Below are 26,523 nucleotides of genomic sequence, written 5' to 3' on the forward strand. Positions count from 1 at the left end.
TTTCTTCTCCGTTGTCTAGACAGAGATATAGCCACGTATTTATATGAAGTAAGGATCAATGAATGAAAGGTGTTTGCTCCGCTTCACTATGAGATCACTATCGGCACTCAGAGGAAGAAGGGGGCAGGGAAGCTACAGAGCATGTCCGTCCACCGCTGAATGCAGGAGAAGGTGGACCAGAAGGAGGTACAGCATGGAAGGCCACCAAAATGTAAAATAAAACAACCAAATATTTCATTGTATGTGTAGTGCAATAATACTTCATTTACAAAGCTCCGTCCATTGCATAGTATTACTTTTTGTGGGATTAGCCATTTAAAGACATATTCCCATCTCAGACAAAAGGGGCATATCGCTAGGATATGCCCCTCATTGTCTGAAAGGTGTGGGTCCCATCTCTGGGACCTGCACCTACACCGAGAACAGAGCGGTGAAGGTGGTGATCGGGGTTCGGCCACCGCCAATCGCTCTCCCCATAGAAGTAAATGGGAGTTCACAGCGCTTGCGCGCCCACTGCTCCCATTCATTTCTATGAGGCTGACAGAAATAACCAAGGCAGTGCTCAGCTATTTTCGGCGGCCCCATAGAAATGAATAGAATGCACCCTCCATCACTTTTGGGGCTCCGTTCTCGATGTAGGTGCGGGTCCCAGAGGTAGGACCCATACCTATCACACAATGGGGGCATATCCTAGCGATATGCCCCCCACTGTCTGAGATAGGAATACCCCTTTAATATATGAATGATAAGTCTGTGGTACTGCTGGAGACTTGATAGGCAGGATAACCCATTTGACAATGGAAGAAAGGAGATGAATATCCACATGCGTCCTTCTCTTTTTTACTTGTGGACAGGCTGGGTGTGGAGCAGTAGGCTTCCTCTTCATGAAGATTTTTTAAAGACTCTCAGTCCCATTCATTTCTGTAGGCCATACCCATTGAGAGACAGAGATGTATGCTCCTTCAGTATGGAAGCTCCCATAATAATAAAGAATATATTAGGTAACTTTTAGTGTTGAGCGAGCACCAAAGCACCCGAGCACAATGGAAGTCAATGGGAGAACCCCAGGCACCCCCTGCTCTGAAGAGGGGAGGGTGTCGGGACTCTAGTTCGGCTGAGGAGTCCCTGCTCTGACTCCATATATAGCTATGTCCATATATGGAGTCAGTGCTTGGGGACACCCAGTGTATTTAAATCTAATTTAGAGGAATACTTACTACTAGTATTCCTATACAGTAGAAGTCTCATATTATTATTATTTTTTAAGTGACTGGCTATGCAGCTGTATAGTGTAGTGGTTAAAGTTCTGGGCTCTGATGCAGAAGCTGTGAGTTCAAATCATGTCACAAACTTTTTCAGAAATAAGAGGCTAAACTTAATTTAAACATATGTATATATATATGATTTTAGCCATAATATATTTACACATAATATATATAGAGAATATATAATATATTATAATATGTGTAAATGTATTATGGCTAAAACATTAGTAGTAGTTTCCTACATTATGCATTCATATACAGTACAGACCAAAGGTTTGGACACCTTCTCATTCAAAGAGTTTTCTTTATTTTCATGACTATGAAAATTGTAGATTCACACTGAAGGCATCAAAACTATGAATTAACACATGTGGAATTATATACATAACAAAAAAGTGTGAAACAACTGAAAATATGTAATATTCTAGGTTCTTCAAAGTAGACACCTTTTGCTTTGATTACTGCTTTGCACACTCTTGGCATTCTCTTGATGAGCTTCAAGAGGTAGTCACCTGAAATGGTTTTCACTTAACAGGTGTGCCCTGTCAGGTTTATTAAGTGGGATTTCTTGCCTTATAAATGGGGTTAGGACCATCAGTTGCGTTGTGGAGAAGTCAGGTGGATACACAGCTGATAGTCCTACTGAATAGACTGTTAGAATTTGTATTATGGCAAGAAAAAAGCAGCTAATTAAGAAAAACGAGTGGCCATCATTACTTTAAGAAATGAGAAAGAAAACTTTGAAAGTGTCCCCAAGTGCAGTCACAAAAACCATCAAGAGCTACAAAGAAACTGGCTCACATGCGGACCACCCCAGGAAAGAAAGACCAAGAGTCACCTCTGCTGCGGAGGATAAGTTCATCCGAGTCACCAGCCTCAGAAATCGCAGGTTAACAGCAGATCAATGCCACACAGAGTTCTAGCAGCAGACACATCTCTAGAACAACTGTTAAGAGGAGACTGTGTGATATTATAGCTGAGTGGTTAAGTGCCTTGCCTCTAATGCAAAAGATTGTGACTTGAGTTTGAATCCCAGCAGAAATGTTTCCGAAATACAGGCTAAATTAGATTTAAATACAGTGGGTGTCCCCAAGCACTGACTCCATATATGGACATAGCTATATATGGAGTCAGAGCAGGGACTCCTAAGCTGTGGATTCCCTCACTGTACAGCGATCTGGTGCATAGAAATAGAGGATAAATTAGATTAAAAATACACTGACTCGAGCATTGCGCCGAGCCGAACTGGTGTTAGGACGAGCATGCTTGCTCAAAACTAGTAACTTTCCAAATGCTGTAATTCAAAATGACTGTTTTGGCAAAAGTAGAGGTGACTATCCCACGCCTAGACTTCTAGGAATGATTGCTCAAATCCCTGGCAGCAGTTGTCATGTGACCCGTCCAGGAGATTGTACAGGATATACTTCTGCACTGGGTAAGGGGGGCTCCTCTGCCCTGGACCATAGGTGGTCAAACACTTTAGGTAGCTGTCAGCTGAAAGCTTTTCCTCCAGATTCTCCCATAAACATGTACATTTGGCTCGGCCGCCGTACTATATTGTATTAATGGGCAGAGAGGAATGAGCTGGTGCTAGACTCCTCGGGCAGTGGCTTATCTCCTGTGGGAACAAGAGATCAGACATGCTGAAGTCCATTACATTTGATCCATATGACATCTGCCATGGGGAGGAGTTAAGAGACCACCAAAATCAGCAGGTTCTACCAACATTTATCTAATGTGTAGGGCCACCACACAGCCAACTTTTCACCTTTTTGCCTCAGGGGTAGTTTAATGACTAAAGTCTGTTGTAGATAGCTGTGTGTGGTCTATGTGAAGGACATATTTTGTGGACAGACTTCTGGTTGACTGACCTGGACCCCCTGTAACATAATGCCTTAAAGGGGTTTTCTGGGACCCACCAGGATCCGGTAAAGCCACCGTAATTATATATAGAATACACCTGTTTGTAATATACATCGTTTTACCATTCCCTCCTGGGAACCTGATCATGGTGGTGCTCCACTTCTGAAAATCCAGCTTCCACCAACATCACATCCTTTGGCAGGTTTCTGATCTATGGACGGGACTTTACTTCCACTGTAGATGGGACCAGAACTATTCCTCTCCCTGATGAGGTGGATTCAGGAGACAATGCACCGTGGAGAGGGATAATTCTTGCCCTGTCCACAGAAGAAGTGACATCTCGTCCATAGCCCTATCTGGAAACCTGGAAAAGTATGTGATGTTGGTGGAAGCTAGATTTTTAGAGGAGGTGCATCATCTGTGACCGATCCACATAACTTCGGATTGGCGAGTATCTTACAAGCTTTCTCCTACAGGTGTGTTGTGTAGCTTTGTGAGACCCAGAACACTGTCTGACACTACAATGGTCCTGCAGGACCATATGATGCTCCACCTGGTGCTACGTATATGTTGGAGATATTCTTCCCTGGAAGGGATAGAACTACTGGATCAGAGATGCGCCTCTAGCATACTAGTTATTAAAATTTTAAGAGGACTCAGAAAGTGCGACTTATTGGTATCTTTATCTACCACCACCTCATCAAAAATTCTGCAGCCACCAGGAAAAGCGTCTGGGCCGTTCATGCAAAAAAAATGTATTAGGGGATTATTCTTATACAGCAATTACACAAGATGAACAGATCTGGTCCCAAGAAAGCTGATAGAAAAATTTCTCTCTAATTGATATAATTTTGCAGGATATTATCATGCGGCAACACAATAAACTGGAACTCGTTGCCGCTTGGCTCTCAGACAAAAGAACAAAACTGTCAGACTACTTAAAAATTCTTCCATGAGCCTCTAGAACGGCGCACATACAGAATTAGTATCAATAGGCGCATATGTTTCCAGCGTTGAGTCCTGCTGAAGTAATTACATACCTGTAAAGCAGAGATGATAAAAGGCCAGGATGTATCTAAATGGTCGCACTCCAATTCTAAACAATTAATTTGACTCAAAGTTCTCATAGTTAATAATAAATGCAAATGGAGCTTGGATGGGGAATCAGTGTCTTAAACTCAGACCAATTATCTTCCATCTACATTTAGTCTAAAGCTCATTATCTCCACATAGACGATGCTCGGGCACAACTTAATCTTCCAGTGAGAGGTAATGCTATTATCAGGGGCACTGCTGGACTTCATGTTCTCTGACATGTTCCAAGCCCACTGCCCTAACGGGGTTAATAATGAAGGCACATCCTTCCTGCATTGTCTGTGTAGACAGTGCAACAGGGGCTGAGTGACCTATGGCTGCTCTAGTGAATGAGAGTCGATGGACAGAAAAGTGTCCATTGATCTTTGACTTCTTTGGAGGAGACATTATACAGCCCATCCCATACAGCAAGGAGTGGTAGGAAAATGGCATACAGAGCCTTAGGCCTCATGCTCACGGCCGTTCTGTTCATTGGGGACTGGAATTTGCATTCCCCAATGCACTTGAATGGGTCCGTGATCTGTCCGCACTGCAAAAAAAATAGAACAAGTTCTATTTTTTTGTGGAGGCATGAAGAGGAACCCCATGGAAGCACTCCGTTACGCACCACACTTTTGGATTGAATGGGTCCGCATCCATGATGCGGTGAGCACACGGCCGGTGCCTACATATTGCTGGCCCGCTGTTTACGGGCCGCAATGGCCGTGTGCATGAGGCCTTATAGTGTTAGTATCCTGCCTTATCTAGGCCTCTAGCAGTTAAAAGGAGCTTTCATTGAATTCCTAATCATACTGAGATGAACCTGAGGATGCTATACTCTAATGATTACGAGATGACCCTGCTGACTCTGTCCCAGTCAACTCAGCAAAGCTGTACAGCTAAAATCTCCGCCTATCCTTTGGGTTGATAATATTTTCAAGAGAAATAAACAATGCCCTGGGTATGTTTTTTCACTGATGATATAACTGTACAGATGTTTCAGTTCATGAAAGGAGTATTATTGCATGCTGGCAGTTGTAGTACAGCTGGAGACCTAACTTAGAGGCCACTGCTATAGAGTATGGGGTATAGTTTACAAACATACCTTTTTTAGAGCTTTTCTTATGAGGAGAAAATTGAATATGAACTTTTATTCTGCCAGGTTCAGCTCCTGCAAGTTCCAAGAGTAGAGCTTCACTGCGAGGAGCTTCATAGCCCTGTCCCAACTTTAGTTGCAGGGCCCAGGGGAGGAGAGAGGAGTGATTGTAGCAAGAATAGTGGTTGTAGTTGTTACCCTGATCTTTGGGGTCTCCTGCTTGGTGTTTGTTGGGGCGCCCTTGGTGTTGGTGGTTTTGAGGTGAAAAGTAGGGTCCCTTGGTGCAGCGGTAGATGCAGTGTAGAGATGCAGAAAATAATGAAGCCAATTTACAGCAAATGGTTCTTAACTGAAGGTTCAAATGAAAGCACATCAGTTGAAGTTCTCAGCATGTATGGACTGGCAGATGTTACACAATTCTTGTAGGTTACACGGCTGCAAAGGTAGTTAATAGACTTAGATATGTCTTCAAAGCAATCCTCCTTACACTGCACTTCTTTAACTGAATCTTGCACAAGCATCCAGGAATGGGGTGCAAGACTTCATTTTTCTGCAATGCAACCTCAGGGCGGACCCTAACATCAGACTACGCTCTGCATATTTTTTTGGACAGGTTGCCATACTTAAAATTTACGCCTCTACATCATTCTCTGCGGGATGTGGATATTCTTATGCAGATGGTCAATCTGCTCTTAAGATGTGTCCAGGCACCATAAGACTTTAATGTCCTCGACATGTGGCAATGAAGACTCAGTGGTCCTTGTCAGATAGCAGTTCTCCAAAGAATTTCTCTCTATACCTCCTCTTCTACATCTGGCCTGCTTTTTTAAATATATGAAGTCCCTTTTTTTGGCCCATCCCTGGATTCCACCTAAACCAAGTCTGGCTTCTCTGTCAGCTCCTGCTCTAAGACCTCATGCAAACAACTGGAATTTTTTTCTGCATCCAATCCACATTTTTTGCAGATTGGATACAAACTCATTAATTTCAATGGGGCTACTAAAAAATGCGGACAGCACATCGTGTGCTGTCTGCATCCGTGTGTCTGTCCCGCAAAAGAATAAAACAATTCTTGTCCGTTTTGCATGAAATAATTGGCATTTTGACAATGGGGCCCATGGAACGTGTACAGTAGGACTGAGCCCATATTATTATTCAGTTAATAGATACAGCGATCCGAACCCGATTCGCTCAACCCTAGCCATGTGCATGAGGCCTCTCTCCTCAGTCTAAACTCAAACTCCTCTAGCGCTATCCTGATTCATTCCCCCCTTTGGGGAAAAGGTAACACCCTACCTAGTGGCTGGTGGTGTTTACTATGGCCTATTAACTTTTTGCAGTACATTGTTGCTCTTCAGTGAGACGCTGTATAGCGGTCCCCTGGTTGTATACTGCAGTTATCACTCAGAGCAGAGGGGAGAGGCTAAGAAGTAGCTCAATGCAGGGAGCAGTTCACAGTGAGGCTCCACTTCTTAGGCACTTGCAGGAGCAGAACCTGGTAAAATAAAAGTTCATATTCACACTACTCCTGATAATAAAAGCTCTGTTAAAGGTGTGTTTGGCCTGCTCTCCTCAGCCTCAAACTAGTGCTGTCAGCAGTTTAGCATGGTCAGAACCGTTGACAGACCTTCTTTGCGGTCTCCAATGCAAGGGCAATGTCCGTTCGGCGGCCGGGACGGATCGAGACCCATTCAACTTGAATGGGTCCGTGATCCATCCACATCACAAAAAAAAATAGAACATGTTCAAATGAATTGGTCCACATCCGTGATGCGGGGAGCACACAGCCGGTGCACGCATATTGCAGACCTGCTGTTTGCAGGCTGCAATACGGCAACGGCCGTGTGCATGAGGCCTTACAGATATAAAAAATCTATGTTGCACATCTGTTCCAGTGATTGATCTGCACAGCCAGGGAACTGCAGACACCTCAATAAAGCCACCTTTTTTGGAGCATTAAACTCTGTCTGGGTGATATCAGCCCCAGATATGCCAAGCAGATGATATAAAATTATATTATTCCACAGCCTAATATCAATGTTCTGCCAAAAGTTTGAGTTGTGCCATTTGCAATCATTTTCACTTCATTTTCACCAGCTGGGGATAATGAACTGGGTTATAAAGTTATATATGCTTTCTCTGAGGGAGCGATCTCCAGGGAGGGACGGCCGTTTAAATGAACCAGTCATTTGCCAGTCGCACAAACCTAATTATTTCTACCGCTTTGCGACATTTGAACATTTCACAAGCAAATGATTCTGAAAATGTCAACTAGTAATACGTTACTTATGAAGCTTTATTAGCGAGGGTCGTAGCTGTCAACTGAGTGTGATTATTGGGAACATATGAAGATTTATGGTTTCTACAGGTTAGGTGATAAATATTGGATTTCTGAGGTCTGACCGCTGAACCACTTGTGATCTGGACAGTTCCCCTCTCTGAATGGAACTGTAGTGTGCACGTCAGTCTACCATTCTATTCACTTCTATGGGGCTGATGGAGCACTGTCTAACTCAACCCCATGGAAGCATCATCCTAGAATCACCCCCCCCCCCCCCCAAAAAAAAATGGGCATCATCTTGTTTTGTGTGAGCTTCAACTCTTGAGTTCCCTCTAGGAGTAAGGGAACGTACCAGGAGACAGATGACACAATGAGTCTTCTGAGCTCCCCTAGAAGCTTCCTTTATTTTACAGCAAAAGCTCTGGGACTTGTCCTTACAGTCTAAGAAAATACTGCTCTTGGTGGACTTCTGCTCCTAGTGGGTGGTCCTATCAGTGATTCTCTGTAGGACCGCCCACTAGGCTCACAATAATTTAGTAGGGATTTCCATCAATAAATGACTAGTTGTACTAATATTTTTCCAATAAAATTATATATCAATCTGCTCAGCTCCTCCTGCTCTATAACATGCTGCTCGAAGTTCAGACATCATGCACAACATGACAGGTTCCCTTTTAGAAATCTGTCTGAAATCCAAAGAAGATAAATATAGCCATATAACGGCTTATAGGCGTCTCACATTGCAGGTTGAATACGGTTATGATTTTCTTCCGCAATTAAACCAAACTTGTACATTCCTCCATCAGGAGACAATAGATCGCTAATGCCATCCATACATGCTATTTTCAAACTGCTATTAAATTCACACCGATTCGTGGAGAAGCGGCATTCGGCTGATATCGGGGACTGTTCCTCAGATCATCCTTTTATCTGACAATACAAACTATTCAGAGACATCGCAGTGAATAATTTAATGAACCCATACGGCTACATCCGAGAAGAAGATGTGTTTACATTGCAAATTATATATCACGCTTGTGCGGGTCTAATAATTTGAGAATTTCGATTAGAAGAAGCCTCGATGGATCATAGCAGCACTTCTTTAATAGTTATTCCAGCGGCCATCAATTTTAATTAAAGCTGCATTCACCGTATTAAATCGCTGCTTTCATCTTACAAGCTCGGAAAATGTAAACCAATTACGAAGCTTAGATGCAGTAAAGAGACGACGGAGGATTGAAAATGTGGAAAATATCACCACTGCACCCGAAACAAATAGTTTTACATTAATGAATCTTGTATTATTTAAAACATTTAAAGTGGTTGCCCAGGATTAGAAAAACATGGCTGCTTCCTTGCAGAAATAGCTGCCTACAGGTTGTGTAGGACCCAACACAACCTGTGAACAGGCGGGGCATTGTTTGTGGAAGAAAGCAGCCATGTTTTTCTAATCCTCAACAATCCCTTTAATTAGTCCTTTAAGGGTGCTTCTGCCCGACATCTCTGAGGGTATGGCCACGCAGAGTTTTGGGGACAAGGTTTTGAGGCAGATCTGCCTGCAGGACTATAAAGGGTTTTTTCGGGATTTTAATATTGATGACCAATTCTCAGGATAGGTCATCAATATCAGATTGGCGGCGGTCCGACACCCGGCAACCCCGCCGAACAGCTGTATGAAGAGAAGGCTGTGCACGCGTTCCGTCTCCTGTCTCTCTTCCTGCTCACTGCTGCTATGTCTATCCATATTAAAAGCCTGGAAAACCCCTATAAGCCAAAAGTGGATCCACCAGGGAAGTGAAGTACATATCCTTTTTTTTTATATTTCTCATTCCTTTCGAATCTACTTCTGACTTTGGCAAAAAATCCTGCAGATTTGCCTCAAAACCTCATCCAAAAAACTCTGTTTGGCCGTATTTTTTTGCTTGTAGCAAATACCATGAAATTCTGGCATTTTTTGCAAGCTTTTTTGTGAGTTAGCATTTTTAATTATATGTGTAAGCTAAAAACACTAGAAAACTGTCATAAAAGGTTACTGCAAAATAATGCATTAAGTTTCCCGCTGGCCAGAGCGACATCTGGCTTTTTTGCCAACAAAAACTACAAAAAAGGGGTGCCATTTAAAAAAATATAAAACGTCACGTGTAGAGATGAGTTAAATGCTCAACATTTGATTTGGGGTCGATTTGACCAAATTGGTCGACTGATTCATTTGGGGTCCAAATTGTTTTCACCCAAATCAAAAGTGCTTCAACTGGCTGGAAAATTTGGTATGACAATTTTTTCCCTCTTGTCTCTCTCTTTTTTTATTTTTTATTATCATGTTTTAGGATTCTGGATCCACTTCAAATTTACAAAATTTGGGTCGAATCAGATTAGTTTAGAATTGATTCGCTCATCTCTAGTCATGTAAAACCACACTAAGGGCCCATGCACACAATACTGTTGTTGTTTTGCGGTCCATTTTTCACGGATCCATTGTTCCGTATCTGAGTTTTTTTTTTCTCTGATTTAAGTCCTCTTCCATTCCGTTATTCCACAAAACATATCCGTATGGTTTCCGTATGCGATCCGTTTTTTGCAGATCGGAAGTGGAAACAGTAACTTATTAATCACAAAACACATGAGCAATATGGGCTGGGCATAGCAGTTGGATCCGCAAAATACGGATGACATACGGGTGTGTTCTGTGTACGTTCCGTATTTTTTGCGGACCCATTGACTTGAATGGGGCCTTGGACCGTGATTTGCAGGCAACAATAGGACATGCACTACTTTTTTGCGGAACAGAAATACGGAAATATGGAAACGTGATGCACACGGGGTACCTTCCGTTGTTTTTGCGGACCCATTGAAGTGAATGGTTCCACACACGATCCGCAAAAAAAAAAAATGTAAAGGAAGCGGAAAGAAAATACGTTTGTGTGCATGAGCCCTAAGGCTGCCATAACTTTTATCCTTTTACCTCAAAGCAACCCTCTAAACTGACATAGCTGTATGAGCGCTTGAGGTTTTCGCAGGATAAGTTGTGTGTTTTTATGGTACTAATCCAGTCTATGTATTGTGTGCAGTTTATTTAAATTTAATTTTGGGATTGCATAATTTTGGGGATTGCTTTGCTCTACAAATAACATTAACTTTATTGCACATGGTATTACGGATATGATGATGCCAAATATGTGTTTTTAAGTTTTATTGTTTTAATTAAGTATAAATTGCCTATTCTCTTTTTCTATTTTCAACTTTTCAAAGATTTTTTTGTTAGCTTTTTTATTTTGTCCCACTTGGGGATTTTAAAGGCTGCGTACACAATTTTTTTTTGGCATTTACTCATTTTAGGCTAAAAATCTTTTTTTCAATTGGTCTTTCTTAAAAATATTGAGCCATTCTGTCACAAAGGGTAAATTGTTTTTCTAGCTGTGTGACTGATACTTTCACTTTGTGCAGTCTTCTAATAACCCTTATCTCTTAATTACTAAGAGGTCGTAAACCCTTATTTAGCCCACATTTTTATAGGTAAGATAAGAACTGGGCTATAATGAGTGTCTAGGAGGTCAGAGATCAGAGATATGGAGCCTGTGAGCTCCCCAACTGACGGAAAAGAGAGAAAATCCAGAGCTTGCTTTTAGAGCGTCTCAGCTATGTACAAAAAAAATACTCTATATTTATAATAAAGACCAATTGGAAAAAAGATTTTTAGCTCAAAATGAGTACAATTTAATAATTAAAAAAATGTGCCCAAAGATTTACATAGCCTTTAACTTTTATGTTTTAGTTTGTATTTATAATGCACTGGAATATCTATAAGTCTCTGGTTTCATATGGACCTGTATTATGCCTGATGGGAGATGCCTAAGGTGCACTGATCAGATGACAAATGATAATTTGCTCTTTTGATGTTGGTCGCATCTTTTATATTGACATAAAAACATTGTTTATTGGTATAAAATTCTCTTGTGAGAATGGGGAAAATGAGCAATCATATTGTAAAGCCTAGAAGGTTCCAAAGAGTTTCTTAAAAAAAGAGGCTCATTTCCAAGATGCCAGAGTTGGTGTTGATCGGCATCTCCTGTGGAGATTACTAGGGTAGCTGGCCCTTCCTAAAGGATGCTTTAGTTTCACACCATCTCATTAAACATTGCCACACTGATGTTCAATACACATATATTTCATTAACAACCACCAAAGCTATCTCTAAAACCACAGGGATTTTTTCTTTTGCTGCAGTTATTTTTTACAGTTGTATTGAAGCTCCTGATTTCCCAAGCCTCACACTAACTCCTGTGATTTTATGACTTTTGCCTGAATAATATTCCGGTATTTAGATGGGGAACCTACATGGGGTCATATATATACTTCTCTAGATACCGAAAATTTTATTTTTTGTGGGTATTTTCAAAACGTTCATCAACCTATGCACATGAAACTGCAAGGGTCTTCGAGGTTCTTTAGATTTTTTTTATACAATGGTGGACACTAGTTTTGAGCGAAGTGAGCTTCGGATGCTTCATCCAAAGTTGCTTCTTTCAAAACTTCTGAATAATACTGTACGGAGATCCATCTCCGTACAGTATTAGGCTTCATGCACACGGCCGTTGTGCGGCCGTTCCGTGAATTGGGGACCGCAATTTGTGGTCCCCAATGCACGGGCAACGTCCGGGACTGATTGAGAAGCATTCAACTTGAATGAGTCCGTGATCCGTCCGCACCGTAAGAAAATAGAACATGCTCTACGTTTTTGCGGTGCGGATGCACGGAAAAAAACACCACGGAAGCACTCTGTAGTGCTTCCGTGGGGTTTCGTGCCTCAGTTCTGCACTGCAGATCCGGATTGCAGACCTATTCAAGTGAATGGGTCTGCATCAGTGATGCAGGGAGCACACGGCCAGTGCCCGCATATTGCGGACCCGCTGTTTGCGGGCCGCAATACGGCCACGGCCGGGCAACGGCTGTGTGCATGAGGCCTTAGAATGTATGGGCTATGATGAACCGAAGGTATTAGCAAAGTTGCGCGTGATTTCGTTGAGTAACTTAGTTATTCAATAAAATTTAACGATTTTCAAAGTGCAAAACCACTTTAAAACTTGAAACCGAACTCGGCTTTGGGTTCCGACTACTACCTCATACATTCTAATACTGTACGGAGACGGATCTCCGTACAGTATTAATCCGAAGTTCTGAATGCTCGCTTCCCTCAACTCTAGTGGACACCTCCTACATGGGCTTCCACTTCTAGAATTTTTACTTTTTGGATCTTGGAATTTTAAAATACAGGGTCCCAAATATATTGAGCATCCATAATTACAGCTGAGCAAATAGATTCTAAACAAATCAGATTTAACCCAAATTGTGCAAAAATCTGTGGTTGATCTGAATCTAACTTTTTAATGTTTTCGATTTGGGAGAATTTTGCCGGGGGGGGGGGGGGGGGAGAGAGAAAGGGAGAGAAAAAAATATAAAACCCAAAAAACTGTGGGTCCTAGGAAACCTTAGGGTGTCATACACAAGTTTTCAGGAGTACTTTCATGGTGGCTCAGTGGTTAGCACTGGTGCCTTGCAGCGCTGGGGTCCTACATTTGAATCCAACCAAGGACAACATCTGCATGGAGTTTGTATGTTCTCCCCATATTTATATGGGTTTCCTCTGTGTTCTCTAGTTTACTCCCACACTCTAAAGACAGACTGATAGGGAACTTAGATTGTAATCCCCATTTGGGACAGCTTGATGCTTATGTCTGTAAAGCGCTGTGGAATATAGTAGTGCTATATAAGTGCGTAAGATAAATAATAAGTACTTTTGATTTGGGTCTGAGTCACAATTTGCTCATCTCTATCCTTGATAATGGGTATAACACCTCATAAGTAGGGATGAGCGAACTCGAACTGTATAGTTCGGGTTCGTACCGAATTTTGGGGTGTCCGTGACACGGACCCGAACCCGGACATTTTCGTAAAAGTCCGGGTTCGGGTTCGGTGTTCGTCGCTTTCTTCGCGCTTTTGTGACGCTTTCTTGGCGCTTTTTGAAAGGCTGCAAAGCAGCCAATCAACAAGCGTCATACTACTTGCCCCAAGAGGCCATCACAGCCATGCCTACTATTGGCATGGCTGTGATTGGCCAGAGCACCATGTGACCCAGCCTCTATTTAAGCTGGAGTCACATAGCGCCGCCCGTCACTCTGCTCTGATTAGCGTAGGGAGAGGTTGCGGCTGCGACAGTAGGGCGAGATTAGGCAGATTAACTCCTCCAAAGGACTTGATTAACTGATCGATCTGCAGCTGTGGATCATTGAGCTGCTGATCCTCAATTGCTCACTGTTTTTAGGCTGCACAGACCGTTTGTCAGTCTCATTTTTCTGGGGTGATCGGCGGCCATTTTGTGTCTTGTGGTGCGCCAGCACAAGCTGCGACCAAGTGCATTTAACCCTCAATGGTGTGGTTGTTTTTTGGCTAAAGCCTACATCAGGGTGAAGCTGTCACACCAAGTGCATTTAACCAGCAATAGTCTGTTCATTTTTTGGCCATATACAAAATCAGGGGCAAGCTGCGCCTGTCACCAAGTGCATTTAACCCTCAATGGTGTGGTTGTTTTTTGGCTAAAGCCTACATCAGGGTGAAGCTGTCACACCAAGTGCATTTAACCAGCAATAGTCTGTTCATTTTTTGGCCATATACAAAATCAGGGGCAAGCTGCGCCTGTCACCAAGTGCATTTAACCCTCAATGGTGTGGTTGTTTTTTGGCTAAAGCCTACATCAGGGTGAAGCTGTCACACCAAGTGCATTTAACCAGCAATAGTCTGTTCATTTTTTGGCCATATACAAAATCAGGGGCAAGCTGCGCCTGTCACCAAGTGCATTTAACCCTCAATGGTGTGGTTGTTTTTTGGCTAAAGCCTACATCAGGGTGAAGCTGTCACACCAAGTGCATTTAACCAGCAATAGTCTGTTCATTTTTTGGCCATATCCCAGTCTAATTCTGTCACTAAATCCATACCGGTCACCCAGCGCCTAAATACTAGGCCTCAAATTTATATCCAGCTAAATCTGTCCCTAGTGCTGTAGCTGGGCGAGTTATTTAGTGTCCGTTCAAGCACATTTCTTGTTCTGGGTTGAAATACAATTCCCAATTTAGCAATTTCATAATTTAGTGGTTTCTGCTATATCAGAGCTATTTGAAATCTATCCCAAAAAGGGTATATAATATTGAAGGTGCACATTGGGTCATTCAGAATAACTTCACACACACGCTTCTGTGCATTTCCAAGTCTAATTCTGTCACTAAATCCATACCGGTGACCCAGCGCCTAAATACTAGGCCTCAAATTTAAATCCCTCTAAATCTCTCGTTACCCACCGCTGTACTGTTGTTGCTGGGCAAGATATTTAGTGTCCGTCAAAGCACATTTTTTGTTCTGGGTTGAAGTACAATTCCCAATTTAGCAATTTCATAATTTAGTGGTTTCTGCTATATCAGAGCTATTTGAAATCTATCCCTAAAAGGGTATATAATATTGAAGGTGCACATAGGGTCATTCAGAATAACTTCACACACACGCTTCTGTGCATTTCCAAGTCTAATTCTGTCACTAAATCCATACCGGTGACCCAGCGCCTAAATACTAGGCCTCAAATTTAAATCCCTCTAAATCTCTCGTTACCCACCGCTGTACTGTTGTTGCTGGGCAAGATATTTAGTGTCCGTCAAAGCACATTTTTTGTTCTGGGTTGAAGTACAATTCCCAATTTAGCAATTTCATAATTTAGTGGTTTCTGCTATATCAGAGCTATTTGAAATCTATCCCTAAAAGGGTATATAATATTGAAGGTGCACATAGGGTCATTCAGAATAACTTCACACACACGCTTCTGTGCATTTCCAAGTCTAATTCTGTCACTAAATCCATACCGGTGACCCAGCGCCTAAATACTAGGCCTCAAATTTAAATCCCTCTAAATCTCTCGTTACCCACCGCTGTACTGTTGTTGCTGGGCAAGATATTTAGTGTCCGTCAAAGCACATTTTTTGTTCTGGGTTGAAGTACAATTCCCAATTTAGCAATTTCATAATTTAGTGGTTCCTGCTATATCAGAGCTATTTGAAATCTATCCCAAAAAGGGTATATAATATTGAAGGTGCACATTGGGTCATTCAGAATAACTTCACACACACCCGCTACTGTGTATTTCCAAGTCTAATTCTGTCACTAAATCCATACCTGTGACCCAGCGCCTAAATACTAGGCCTCAAATTTAAATCCCTCTAAATCTCTCGTTACCCACCGCTGTACTGTTGTTGCTGGGCAAGATATTTAGTGTCCGTCAAAGCACATTTTTTGTTCTGGGTTGAAGTACAATTCCCAATTTAGCAATTTCATAATTTAGTGGTTTCTGCTATATCAGAGCTATTTGAAATCTATCCCTAAAAGGGTATATAATATTGAAGGTGCACATAGGGTCATTCAGAATAACTTCACACACACGCTTCTGTGCATTTCCAAGTCTAATTCTGTCACTAAATCCATACCGGTGACCCAGCGCCTAAATACTAGGCCTCAAATTTAAATCCCTCTAAATCTCTCGTTACCCACCGCTGTACTGTTGTTGCTGGGCAAGATATTTAGTGTCCGTCAAAGCACATTTTTTGTTCTGGGTTGAAGTACAATTCCCAATTTAGCAATTTCATAATTTAGTGGTTCCTGCTATATCAGAGCTATTTGAAATCTATCCCAAAAAGGGTATATAATATTGAAGGTGCACATTGGGTCATTCAGAATAACTTCACACACACCCGCTACTGTGTATTTCCAAGTCTAATTCTGTCACTAAACCCATACCTGTCACCCAGCGCCTAAATACTAGGCCTCAAATTTAAATCCCTCTAAATCTCTCGTTACCGCTGTACTGTTGTAGCTGGGAAAGTTATTTAGTGCCCGTCAAAGCACATTTTTTGTTCTGGGTTGAAGTACAATTCCCAATTTAGCAATTTCATAATTTAGTGGTTCCTGCTATATCAGAGCTATTTGAAATCTATCCCAAAAAGGGTATATAATATTCAAGGTGCACATTGGGTCATTCAGAATAACTTCACACACACGCTTCTGTGCATTTCCAAGTCTAATTCTGTCACTAAATCCATACCGGTCACCCAGCGCCTAAATACTAGGCCTCAAATTTATATCCCGCTGAATTTGAATACAATACATTGGGCCAAATAATATATTTGTTGTTGTGGTGAACCATAACAATGAGAAAAACATCTAGTAAGGGACGCGGACGTGGACATGGTCGTGGTGGTGTTAGTGGACCCTCTGGTGCTGGGAGAGGACGTGGCCGTTCTGCCACATCCACACGTCCTAGTGTACCAACTACCTCAGGTCCCAGTAGCCGCCAGAATTTACAGCGATATATGGTGGGGCCCAATGCCGTTCTAAGGATGGTAAGGCCTGAGCAGGTACAGGCATTAGTCAATTGGGTGGCCGACAGTGGATCCAGCACGTTCACATTATCTCCCACCCAGTCTTCTGCAGAAAGCGCACAGATGGCGCCTGAAAACCAACCCCATCAGTCTGTCACATCACCCCCATGCATACCAGGGAAACTGTCTCAGCCTCAAGTTATGCAGCAGTCTCTTATGCTGTTTGAAGACTCCGCTGGCAGGGTTTCCCAAGGGCATCCACCTAGCCCTTCCCCAGCGGTGAAAGACATAGAATGCACTGACGCACAACCACTTATGTTTCCTGATGATGAGGACATGGGAATACCACCTCAGCATGTCTCTGATGATGACGAAACACAGGTGCCAACTGCTGCGTCTTTCTGCAGTGTGCAGACTGAACAGGAGGTCAGGGATCAAGACTGGGTGGAAGACGATGCAGGGGACGATGAGGTCCTAGACCCCACATGGAATGAAGGTCGTGCCACTGACTTTCACAGTTCGGAGGAAGAGGCAGTGGTGAGACCGAGCCAACAGCGTAGCAAAAGAGGGAGCAGTGGGCAAAAGCAGAACACCCGCCGCCAAGAGACTCCGCCTGCTACTGACCGCCGCCATCTGGGACCGAGCACCCCAAAGGCAGCTTCAAGGAGTTCCCTGGCATGGCACTTCTTCAAACAATGTGCTGACGACAAGACCCGAGTGGTTTGCACGCTGTGCCATCAGAGCCTGAAGCGAGGCATTAACGTTCTGAACCTGAGCACAACCTGCATGACCAGGCACCTGCATGCAAAGCATGAACTGCAGTGGAGTAAACACCTTAAAACCAAGGAAGTCACTCAGGCTCCCCCTGCTACCTCTTCTGCTGCTGCCGCCTCGGCCTATTCTGCTGCTGCCGCCTCGGCCTCTTCCTCCGCCTCTGGAGGAACGTTGGCACCTGCCGCCCAGCAAACAGGGGATGTACCACCAACACCACCACCACCACCTCCGTCACCAAGCGTCTCAACCATGTCACACGCCAGCGTTCAGCTCTCCATCTCACAAACATTTGATAGAAAGCGTAAATTCCCACCTAGCCACCCTCGATCCCTGGCCCTGAATGCCAGCATTTCTAAACTACTGGCCTATGAAATGCTGTCATTTAGGCTGGTGGACACAGACAGCTTCAAACAGCTCATGTCGCTTGCTGTCCCACAGTATGTTGTTCCCAGCCGGCACTACTTCTCCAAGAGAGCCGTGCCTTCCCTGCACAACCAAGTATCCGATAAAATCAAGTGTGCACTGCGCAACGCCATCTGTAGCAAGGTCCACCTAACCACAGATACGTGGACCAGTAAGCACGGCCAGGGACGCTATATCTCCCTAACTGCACACTGGGTAAATGTAGTGGCAGCTGGGCCCCAGGCGGAGAGCTGTTTGGCGCACGTCCTGCCGCCGCCAAGGATCGCAGGGCAACATTCTTTGCCTCCTGTTGCCACCTCCTCCTTCTCGGCTTCCTCCTCCTCTTCTTCCACCTGCTCATCCAGTCAGCCACACACCTTCACCACCAACTTCAGCACAGCCCGGGGTAAACGTCAGCAGGCCATTCTGAAACTCATATGTTTGGGGGACAGGCCCCACACCGCACAGGAGTTGTGGCGGGGTATTGAACAACAGACCGACGAGTGGTTGCTGCCGGTGAGCCTCAAGCCCGGCCTGGTGGTGTGTGATAATGGGCGAAATCTCGTTGCAGCTCTGGGACTAGCCAATTTGACGCACATCCCTTGCTTGGCGCATGTGCTGAATTTGGTGGTGCAGAAGTTCATTCACAACTACCCCGACATGTCAGAGCTGCTGCATAAAGTGCGGGCCGTCTGTTCGCGCTTCCGGCGTTCACATCCTGCCGCTGCTCGCCTGTCTGCGCTACAGCGTAACTTCGGCCTTCCCGCTCACCGCCTCATATGCGACGTGCCCACCAGGTGGAACTCCACCTTGCACATGCTGGACAGACTGTGCGAGCAGCAGCAGGCCATAGTGGAGTTTCAGCTGCAGCACGCACGGGTCAGTCGCACTACAGAACAGCACCACTTCACCACCAATGACTGGGCCTCCATGCGAGACCTGTGTGCCCTGTTGCGCTGTTTCGAGTACTCCACCAACATGGCCAGTGGCGATGACACCGTTATCAGCGTTACAATACCACTTCTATGTCTCCTTGAGAAAACACTTAGGGCGATGATGGAACAGGAGGTGGCCCAGGAGGAGGAGGAGGAGGATGAGGAAGAGGGGTCATTTTTAGCACTTTCAGGCCAGTCTCTTCGAAGTGACTCAGAGGGAGGTTTTTTGCAACAGCAGAGGCCAGGTACAAATGTGGCCAGCCAGGGCCCACTACTGGAGGACGAGGAGGACGAGGATGAGGAGGAGGTGGAGGAGGATGAGGATGAAGCATGGTCACAGCGGGGTGGCACCCAACGCAGCTCGGGTCCATCACTGGTGCGTGGCTGGGGGGAAAGGCAGGACGATGACGATACGCCTCCCACAGAGGACAGCTTGTCCTTACCCCTGGGCAGCCTGGCACACATGAGCGACTACATGCTGCAGTGCCTGCGCAACGACAGCAGAGTTGCCCACATTTTAACCTGTGCGGACTACTGGGTTGCCACCCTGCTGGATCCACGCTACAAAGACAATGTGCCCACCTTACTTCCTGCACTGGAGCGTGATAGGAAGATGCGCGAGTACAAGCGCACGTTGGTAGACGCGCTACTGAGAGCATTCCCAAATGTCACAGGGGAACAAGTGGAAGCCCAAGGCCAAGGCAGAGGAGGAGCAAGAGGTCGCCAAGGCAGCTGTGTCACGGCCAGCTCCTCTGAGGGCAGGGTTAGCATGGCAGAGATGTGGAAAACTTTTGTCAACACGCCACAGCTAACTGCACCACCACCTGATACGCAACGTGTTAGCAGGAGGCAACATTTCACTAACATGGTGGAACAGTACGTGTGCACACCCCTCCACGTACTGACTGATGGTTCGGCCCCATTCAACTTCTGGGTCTCTAAATTGTCCACGTGGCCAGAGCTAGCCTTTTATGCCTTGGAGGTGCTGGCCTGCCCGGCAGCCAGCGTTTTGTCTGAACGTGTATTCAGCACGGCAGGGGGCGTCATTACAGACAAACGCAGCCGCCTGTCTACAGCCAATGTGGACAAGCTGACGTTCATAAAAATGAACCAGGCATGGATCCCACAGGACCTGTCCGTCCCTTGTCCAGATTAGACATTAACTACCTCCCCATAACCATATATTATTGGACTCCAGGGCACTTCCTCATTCAATCCTATTTTTATTTTCATTTTACCATTATATTGCGATGCTACCCAAAGTTGAATGAACCTCTCCTCTGCCTGTGTGCTAGGCCTAAATATATGCCAATGGACTGTTGCAGTGGTGGCTGACATGAAGCCTGATTCTCTGCTATGACATGCAGACTAATTCTCTGCTGACATGAAGCCAGATTGTCTGTTACGGGACCTCTCTCCTCTGCCTGGGTGCTGGGCCTAAATTTATGACAATGGACTGTTGCAGTGGTGGCTGACGTGAAGCCTGATTCTCTGCTATGACATGCAGACTGATTCTCTGCTGACATGAAGCCAGATCGTCTGTTACGGGACCTCTCTCCTCTGCCTGTGTGTGTGCTGGGCCTAAATATATGCCAATGGACTGTTGCAGTGGTGGCTGACGTGAAGCCTCATTCTCTGCTATGACATGCAGACTGATTCTCTGCTGACATGAAGCCAGATTCTCTGTTACGGGACCTCTCTCCTCTGCCTGTGTGTGTGCTGGGCCTAAATATATGCCAATGGACTGTTGCAGTGGTGGCTGACGTGAAGCCTCATTCTCTGCTATGACATGCAGACTAATTCTCTGCTGACATGAAGACAGATTCTCTGTTACGGGACCTCCCTCCTCTGCCTGGGTGCTGGGCCTAAATTATGCCAATGGACTGTTGCAGTGGTGGGTGACGTGAAGCCTCATTCTCTGCTATGACATGCAGACTGATTCTCTGCTGTCATGAAGCCAGATTGTCTGTTACGGGACCTCTCTGCTCTGCCTGTGTGCTAGGCCTAAATATATGCCAATGGACTGTTGCAGTGGTGGGTGACGTGAAGCCTCATTCTCTGCTATGACATGCAGACTAATTCTCTGCTGACATGAAGACAGATTCTCTGTTACGGGACCTCTCTCCTCTGCCTGTGTGTGTGCTGGGCCTAAATATATGCCAATGGACTGTTGCAGTGGTGGCTGACGTGAAGCCTCATTCTCTGCTATGACATGCAGACTGATTCTCTGCTGACATGAAGCCAGATTCTCTGTTACGGGACCTCTCTCCTCTGCCTGTGTGTGTGCTGGGCCTAAATATATGCCAATGGACTGTTGCAGTGGTGGCTGACGTGAAGCCTCATTCTCTGCTATGACATGCAGACTGATTCTCTGCTGACATGAAGCCAGATTCTCTGTTACGGGACCTCTCTCCTCTGCCTGTGTGTGTGCTGGGCCTAAATATATGCCAATGGACTGTTGCAGTGGTGGCTGACGTGAAGCCTCATTCTCTGCTATGACATGCAGACTAATTCTCTGCTGACATGAAGACAGATTCTCTGTTACGGGACCTCCCTCCTCTGCCTGGGTGCTGGGCCTAAATATATGCCAATGGACTGTTGCAGTGGTGGCTGACGTGAAGCCTCATTCTCTGCTATGACATGCAGACTGATTCTCTGCTGACATGAAGACAGATTCTCTGTTACGGGACCTCTCTCCTCTGCCTGTGTGCTAGGCCTAAATATATGCCAATGGACTGTTGCAGTGGTGGGTGACGTGAAGCCTCATTCTCTGCTATGACATGCAGACTGATTCTCTGCTGTCATGAAGCCAGATTGTCTGTTACGGGACCTCTCTGCTCTGCCTGTGTGCTAGGCCTAAATATATGCCAATGGACTGTTGCAGTGGTGGGTGACGTGAAGCCTCATTCTCTGCTATGACATGCAGACTAATTCTCTGCTGACATGAAGACAGATTCTCTGTTACGGGACCTCTCTCCTCTGCCTGTGTGTGTGCTGGGCCTAAATATATGCCAATGGACTGTTGCAGTGGTGGCTGACGTGAAGCCTCATTCTCTGCTATGACATGCAGACTGATTCTCTGCTGACATGAAGCCAGATTCTCTGTTACGGGACCTCTCTCCTCTGCCTGTGTGCTAGGCCTAAATATATGCCAATGGACTGTTGCAGTGGTGGCTGACGTGAAGCCTCATTCTCTGCTATGACATGCAGACTAATTCTCTGCTGACATGAAGACAGATTCTCTGTTACGGGACCTCTCTCCTCTGCCTGGGTGCCGGGGCCTAAATATCTGAGAATGGACTGTTCCAGTGGTGGGTGACGGGAAGCCAGATTCTCTGCTATGGAACCTCTCTCCAATTGATTTTGGTTAATTTTTATTTATTTAATTTTTATTTTAATTAATTTCCCTATCCACATTTGTTTGCAGGGGATTTACCTACATGTTGCTGCCTTTTGCAGCCCTCTAGCCCTTTCCTGGGCTGTTTTACAGCCGTTTTAGTGCCGAAAAGTTCGGGTCCCCATTGACTTCAATGGGGTTCGGGTTCGGGACGAAGTTCGGATCGGGTTCGGATCCCGAACCCGAACATTTCCGGGATGTTCGGCCGAACTTCTCGAACCCGAACATCCAGGTGTTCGCTCAACTCTACTCATAAGGTATATAGACCGAGCAATATGCTTGGCTGTTTTCATCACATCATATACATCTCCAGAAACTCAAATGTTGAATTTTTGGGGGGCTTTTCCAAAAAGTTCAACAAACTATGGTGGAATCATTTAAAAATTTGAAGTTTATCTAAAGAACATGGAAATGTGAAGGTCTTAGGATTCTCCTATATGGGGTTCTACTGTAACATTTGAATCTTTGAATATCGATTCACTAGCATCCGAAAACATTGATCATCCATGATATTAGGTATAGCATAACATACGATATGTAGAGTTTGAATGGAGCACCAGTGCATGCTCAGCCACCACACTTTCATGCAGCTGGGGGGGGAAATAGACAAGTGTCTTCTGTTTAGAGATCAACGGGAGTCTCCGTGATCAGGTCTCCAACCATTGGAGACAGAGAATTTCACTGGAATATACCTTAACCATATTAATATCTGCTGGACATGTTAGACCATGATCTGGCCCATGCATAGTCACCTCAACTGACCTTCTTTATTTGTTCCTGACTCATTGATACGCTGGGCACAAAACACCTGACGAGTCTGAACGCCACCCCCACATTGTGCTGCGTCTTCCACCCGTGAAGCAGTGTCCTGGTCCGTGAGCAATGATATCTTACAGTCTGTCCATTCAGATGTTTTCCAAACAAATCTGGAAGAAAGGTAAAAAAAAAATATTTAAATTAAATTGTAGCAATACATGTTCCCCTATGCTACTGCCAGTCCTGCCTATCTAGTCTCCTGCAGTACAGCAGAAATCCAATTCAGTTATTATATCCCCCATTCCGATACAATTCAGTCTGCACAGCAGCATAAAATAAATAATATATACCGTATTCTTCGCCCCATAAGACGCACTTTTTCCTCCCCAAAAATGCGTCTTATGGGGCGAATGCTGCGATGTTTAACATCGCTGGCTGCGATGTGTGAGCGGAGGAGGGACTGGGAGGAGGAGCTGGGGGCCGTAAATTGCGGCGGGGCGGTGCAGTCACTGTACTATAGCCCCGCCGCTCCAGTGCTACACAAATATAAAATGTATTATTCAATTAAAAGTTATTAAACATGCCCCCTTCACTCCTAATAGTACCGTATATCCTAATTGCTTCTGTATAATGCCGGCAGCGCAACTCCCTGATGTCACGTGCCTGCGCCGCCTACTTTATGAATGAAGTAGGCGGCGCAGGCAAGTGACGTCAGTGAGTGACGCGCCAGCCGCCCGGTCCGCCTGCCAGCATTATACAGAAGCAATTAGGATATACGATACTATTAGGAGTGAGGGGGGCATGTTTAATAACTTTTAATTGAATAATACATTTTATATTTGTATACTGGGGGGGCGGCGGCGGCGGGGACACACACACGGAATCTGTGGAAGGCACAGTTAAGGGGTGGGGGTCTGTGGATGGCACTGTTATGGGCTGGGGGGTCTGTGGATGGCACTGTTATGGGGTGGGGGGTCTGTGGATGGCACATATATAACAGTGCCAGCCACAGATCCCCCCCTGTAACAGTGTCTGTCATCCACAGATCCCCCCATAACAGTGTCCGTCATTCACAGATCCCCCCATAAGTGTCCGTCATCCACAGATCCCCCCATAAGTGTCCGTCATCCACAGATCCCCCCATAAGTGTCCGTCATCCACAGATCCCCCCATAAGTGTCTGTCATCCACAGATCCCCCATAAGTGTCCGTCATCCACAGATCCCCCCATAAGTGTCCGTCATCCACAGATTCCCCCTATAACAGTGTCCGTCATCCACAGATCCCCCCATAACAGTATCCGTCATCCACAGATCCCCCCACAACAGTGTCCGTCATCCACAGATCCCCCCATAACAGTGTCCGTCATCCACAGATCCCCAGTAATAGTGCCATCCACAGACCACCATTAGTTCCAAACCCACCAAACACACAGCACACCTTTTGGTTAAAAATATTTTTTTTCTTATTTTCCTCCCCAAAAACCTAGATGCGTCTTATGGGCCGGTGCATCTTATAGGGCGAAAAATACGGGTATATATAAAATAATAAAATTTAGATAAAAAATACACCAACCTCCATCCCTGTTTTTATGGTTTCTTGAGAAATCAAATTAAATAGACACTTTAATCAGAAAGGGGTATTTTTTATTTCAATATTCATAGAAAACACTTATTTTTTGACTGTCTTTCTTTTTCATTTCAGCAGCACCATGCGATCGAAATTTAAATGCAAAATATTGTCCTTCTGTAGCAGTCAGAACAAATAATAAGACCTTATATACAGCTAGGCAATCTACTGTCAGTTTACTGCTGCTGTGAGGGAAGATGTTATCTAAAGGGTAATTCTTGTGATAACAGTAGGTGTATAATGAGGATTGATTAGTGTAATGTGAGATGCTCTAAATGAGTTACTACAGCAGCTATTACTAGCAGCTAAGATCAGCTCTGTGCCAAATGTCACCCTGGCACAACACCCCGCCATCAACCGCCTACATCTATATGACAGCAAACACCTCAATAAGCAAGGAGTCAGCCTCCTGGCCAAAGAAATGAAGGGCATTGTACTAAACAGAACCCCCCGGCCTAGACCCTACACAGGCCAATTTGGAGACAACAGGGAAAGTCCTCCGACAACACAAAGACACAAACACCACACCACAAACAGGAAACAAGGCCCTGTACCCCAACGCGGGCCACCAGAGGCAAAAACCAGGAAGGACACCACCCGCCTCACACAGAGAAATACAGAGCAGAGACCTAGACGAGATAAAAAACCTGGTCAGATCTTTATGTAGAACATTCAAGTGACTGGACAACACAAGCCTTATCTATCATACCAGAGACAGTCAGACCCCCAGCTCGTCTTATGAAACCCGCTCATTACAAGGTATATGGAACCCGCTATGACACCCTTTATAATCAGCAGCTGGAACATCCAAGGTCAGGACGTGTCAGTAAATGATCCAGACTTCACCCAGAGTTTGAGAAACATAGACATTCAAATCCTTCTAGAAACATGGACTAAGGCAGAGAGCGAGTCCCTGGCTCCCAGTGAATACAGGGAAATCTCTTTCCCGGACCTGAAAAAAAAGCCACCAAACTTGGCCGCTGTTCGGGAGGAATACTAGTGTGGTATAAAGTGGAGCTCCATGAGCAGATCAGACCAGTGAAACAGCCACATCTGGATCAGACTAGACCGCTCCAGCCTCACCTCCCAGTCAGACATCTACCTCTGTGTGGCCTACATACCACAACCTGAGTCCCCCTACTACAACAAAGAATGCTTTGAGATCCTGCAAAGGGATGCCGTCCACTATCAAAGTCCTTATTATGGGAGACCTCAATGCCAGAACAGGCAGGAAAAGAGACTACCTGGCCACAGATGGAAACATCTATATATATGGTGCACAGACGGACAGCGACAGCTCTGGACATGCAGAGAGGAACAGCACGGTAAATAAAAGTGGCACTAAATTGTTGAAACTTTGCCGAAGCCTTAGGACTCCACATCCTTAATGGTCACACCAAGGGAGACTCTGTAGGAAGGACTACATTAAACTCCCATGTGGGTAACAGCATAGTGGACTACGCCATCACAGACATGGACCCCACAAACATTGGGGCCTTCATAGTCAGCCCACAATCGCACTTGTCTGATCATAACCAAACATCTCTATATATTAAGTCCACAAACAAACCACCAGGACAAATACCTCAGCAGGCCGGGCTCTTCACACTACCTCCATCTTATAAGTGGTCCAAGACATCGG

The 26,523-nt window shown here is 44.9% G+C and overlaps 1 protein-coding gene across 1 annotated transcript in view; it reads right to left on the reverse strand.

Annotated features, from left to right (window-relative positions):
- Positions 1–25,771, reverse strand: part of LOC122919791 (thrombospondin type-1 domain-containing protein 7B-like) — a 160,700-nt gene extending 134,929 nt beyond the window's left edge. The window contains exons 1-2 of the mRNA XM_044268977.1: positions 25,728–25,771; positions 23,260–23,423 (exon numbers count right to left, since the gene is read on the reverse strand). Of these exons, the coding sequence (XP_044124912.1) occupies positions 23,260–23,423; positions 25,728–25,771 (208 nt within the window). The remainder of the gene's footprint in view (positions 1–23,259; positions 23,424–25,727) is intronic.
- Positions 25,772–26,523: the final 752 nt, after the last annotated feature.

Source organism: Bufo gargarizans, chromosome 9 (genome assembly GCF_014858855.1).
Source record: "Bufo gargarizans isolate SCDJY-AF-19 chromosome 9, ASM1485885v1, whole genome shotgun sequence".
NCBI lineage: Eukaryota > Metazoa > Chordata > Amphibia > Anura > Bufonidae > Bufo > Bufo gargarizans.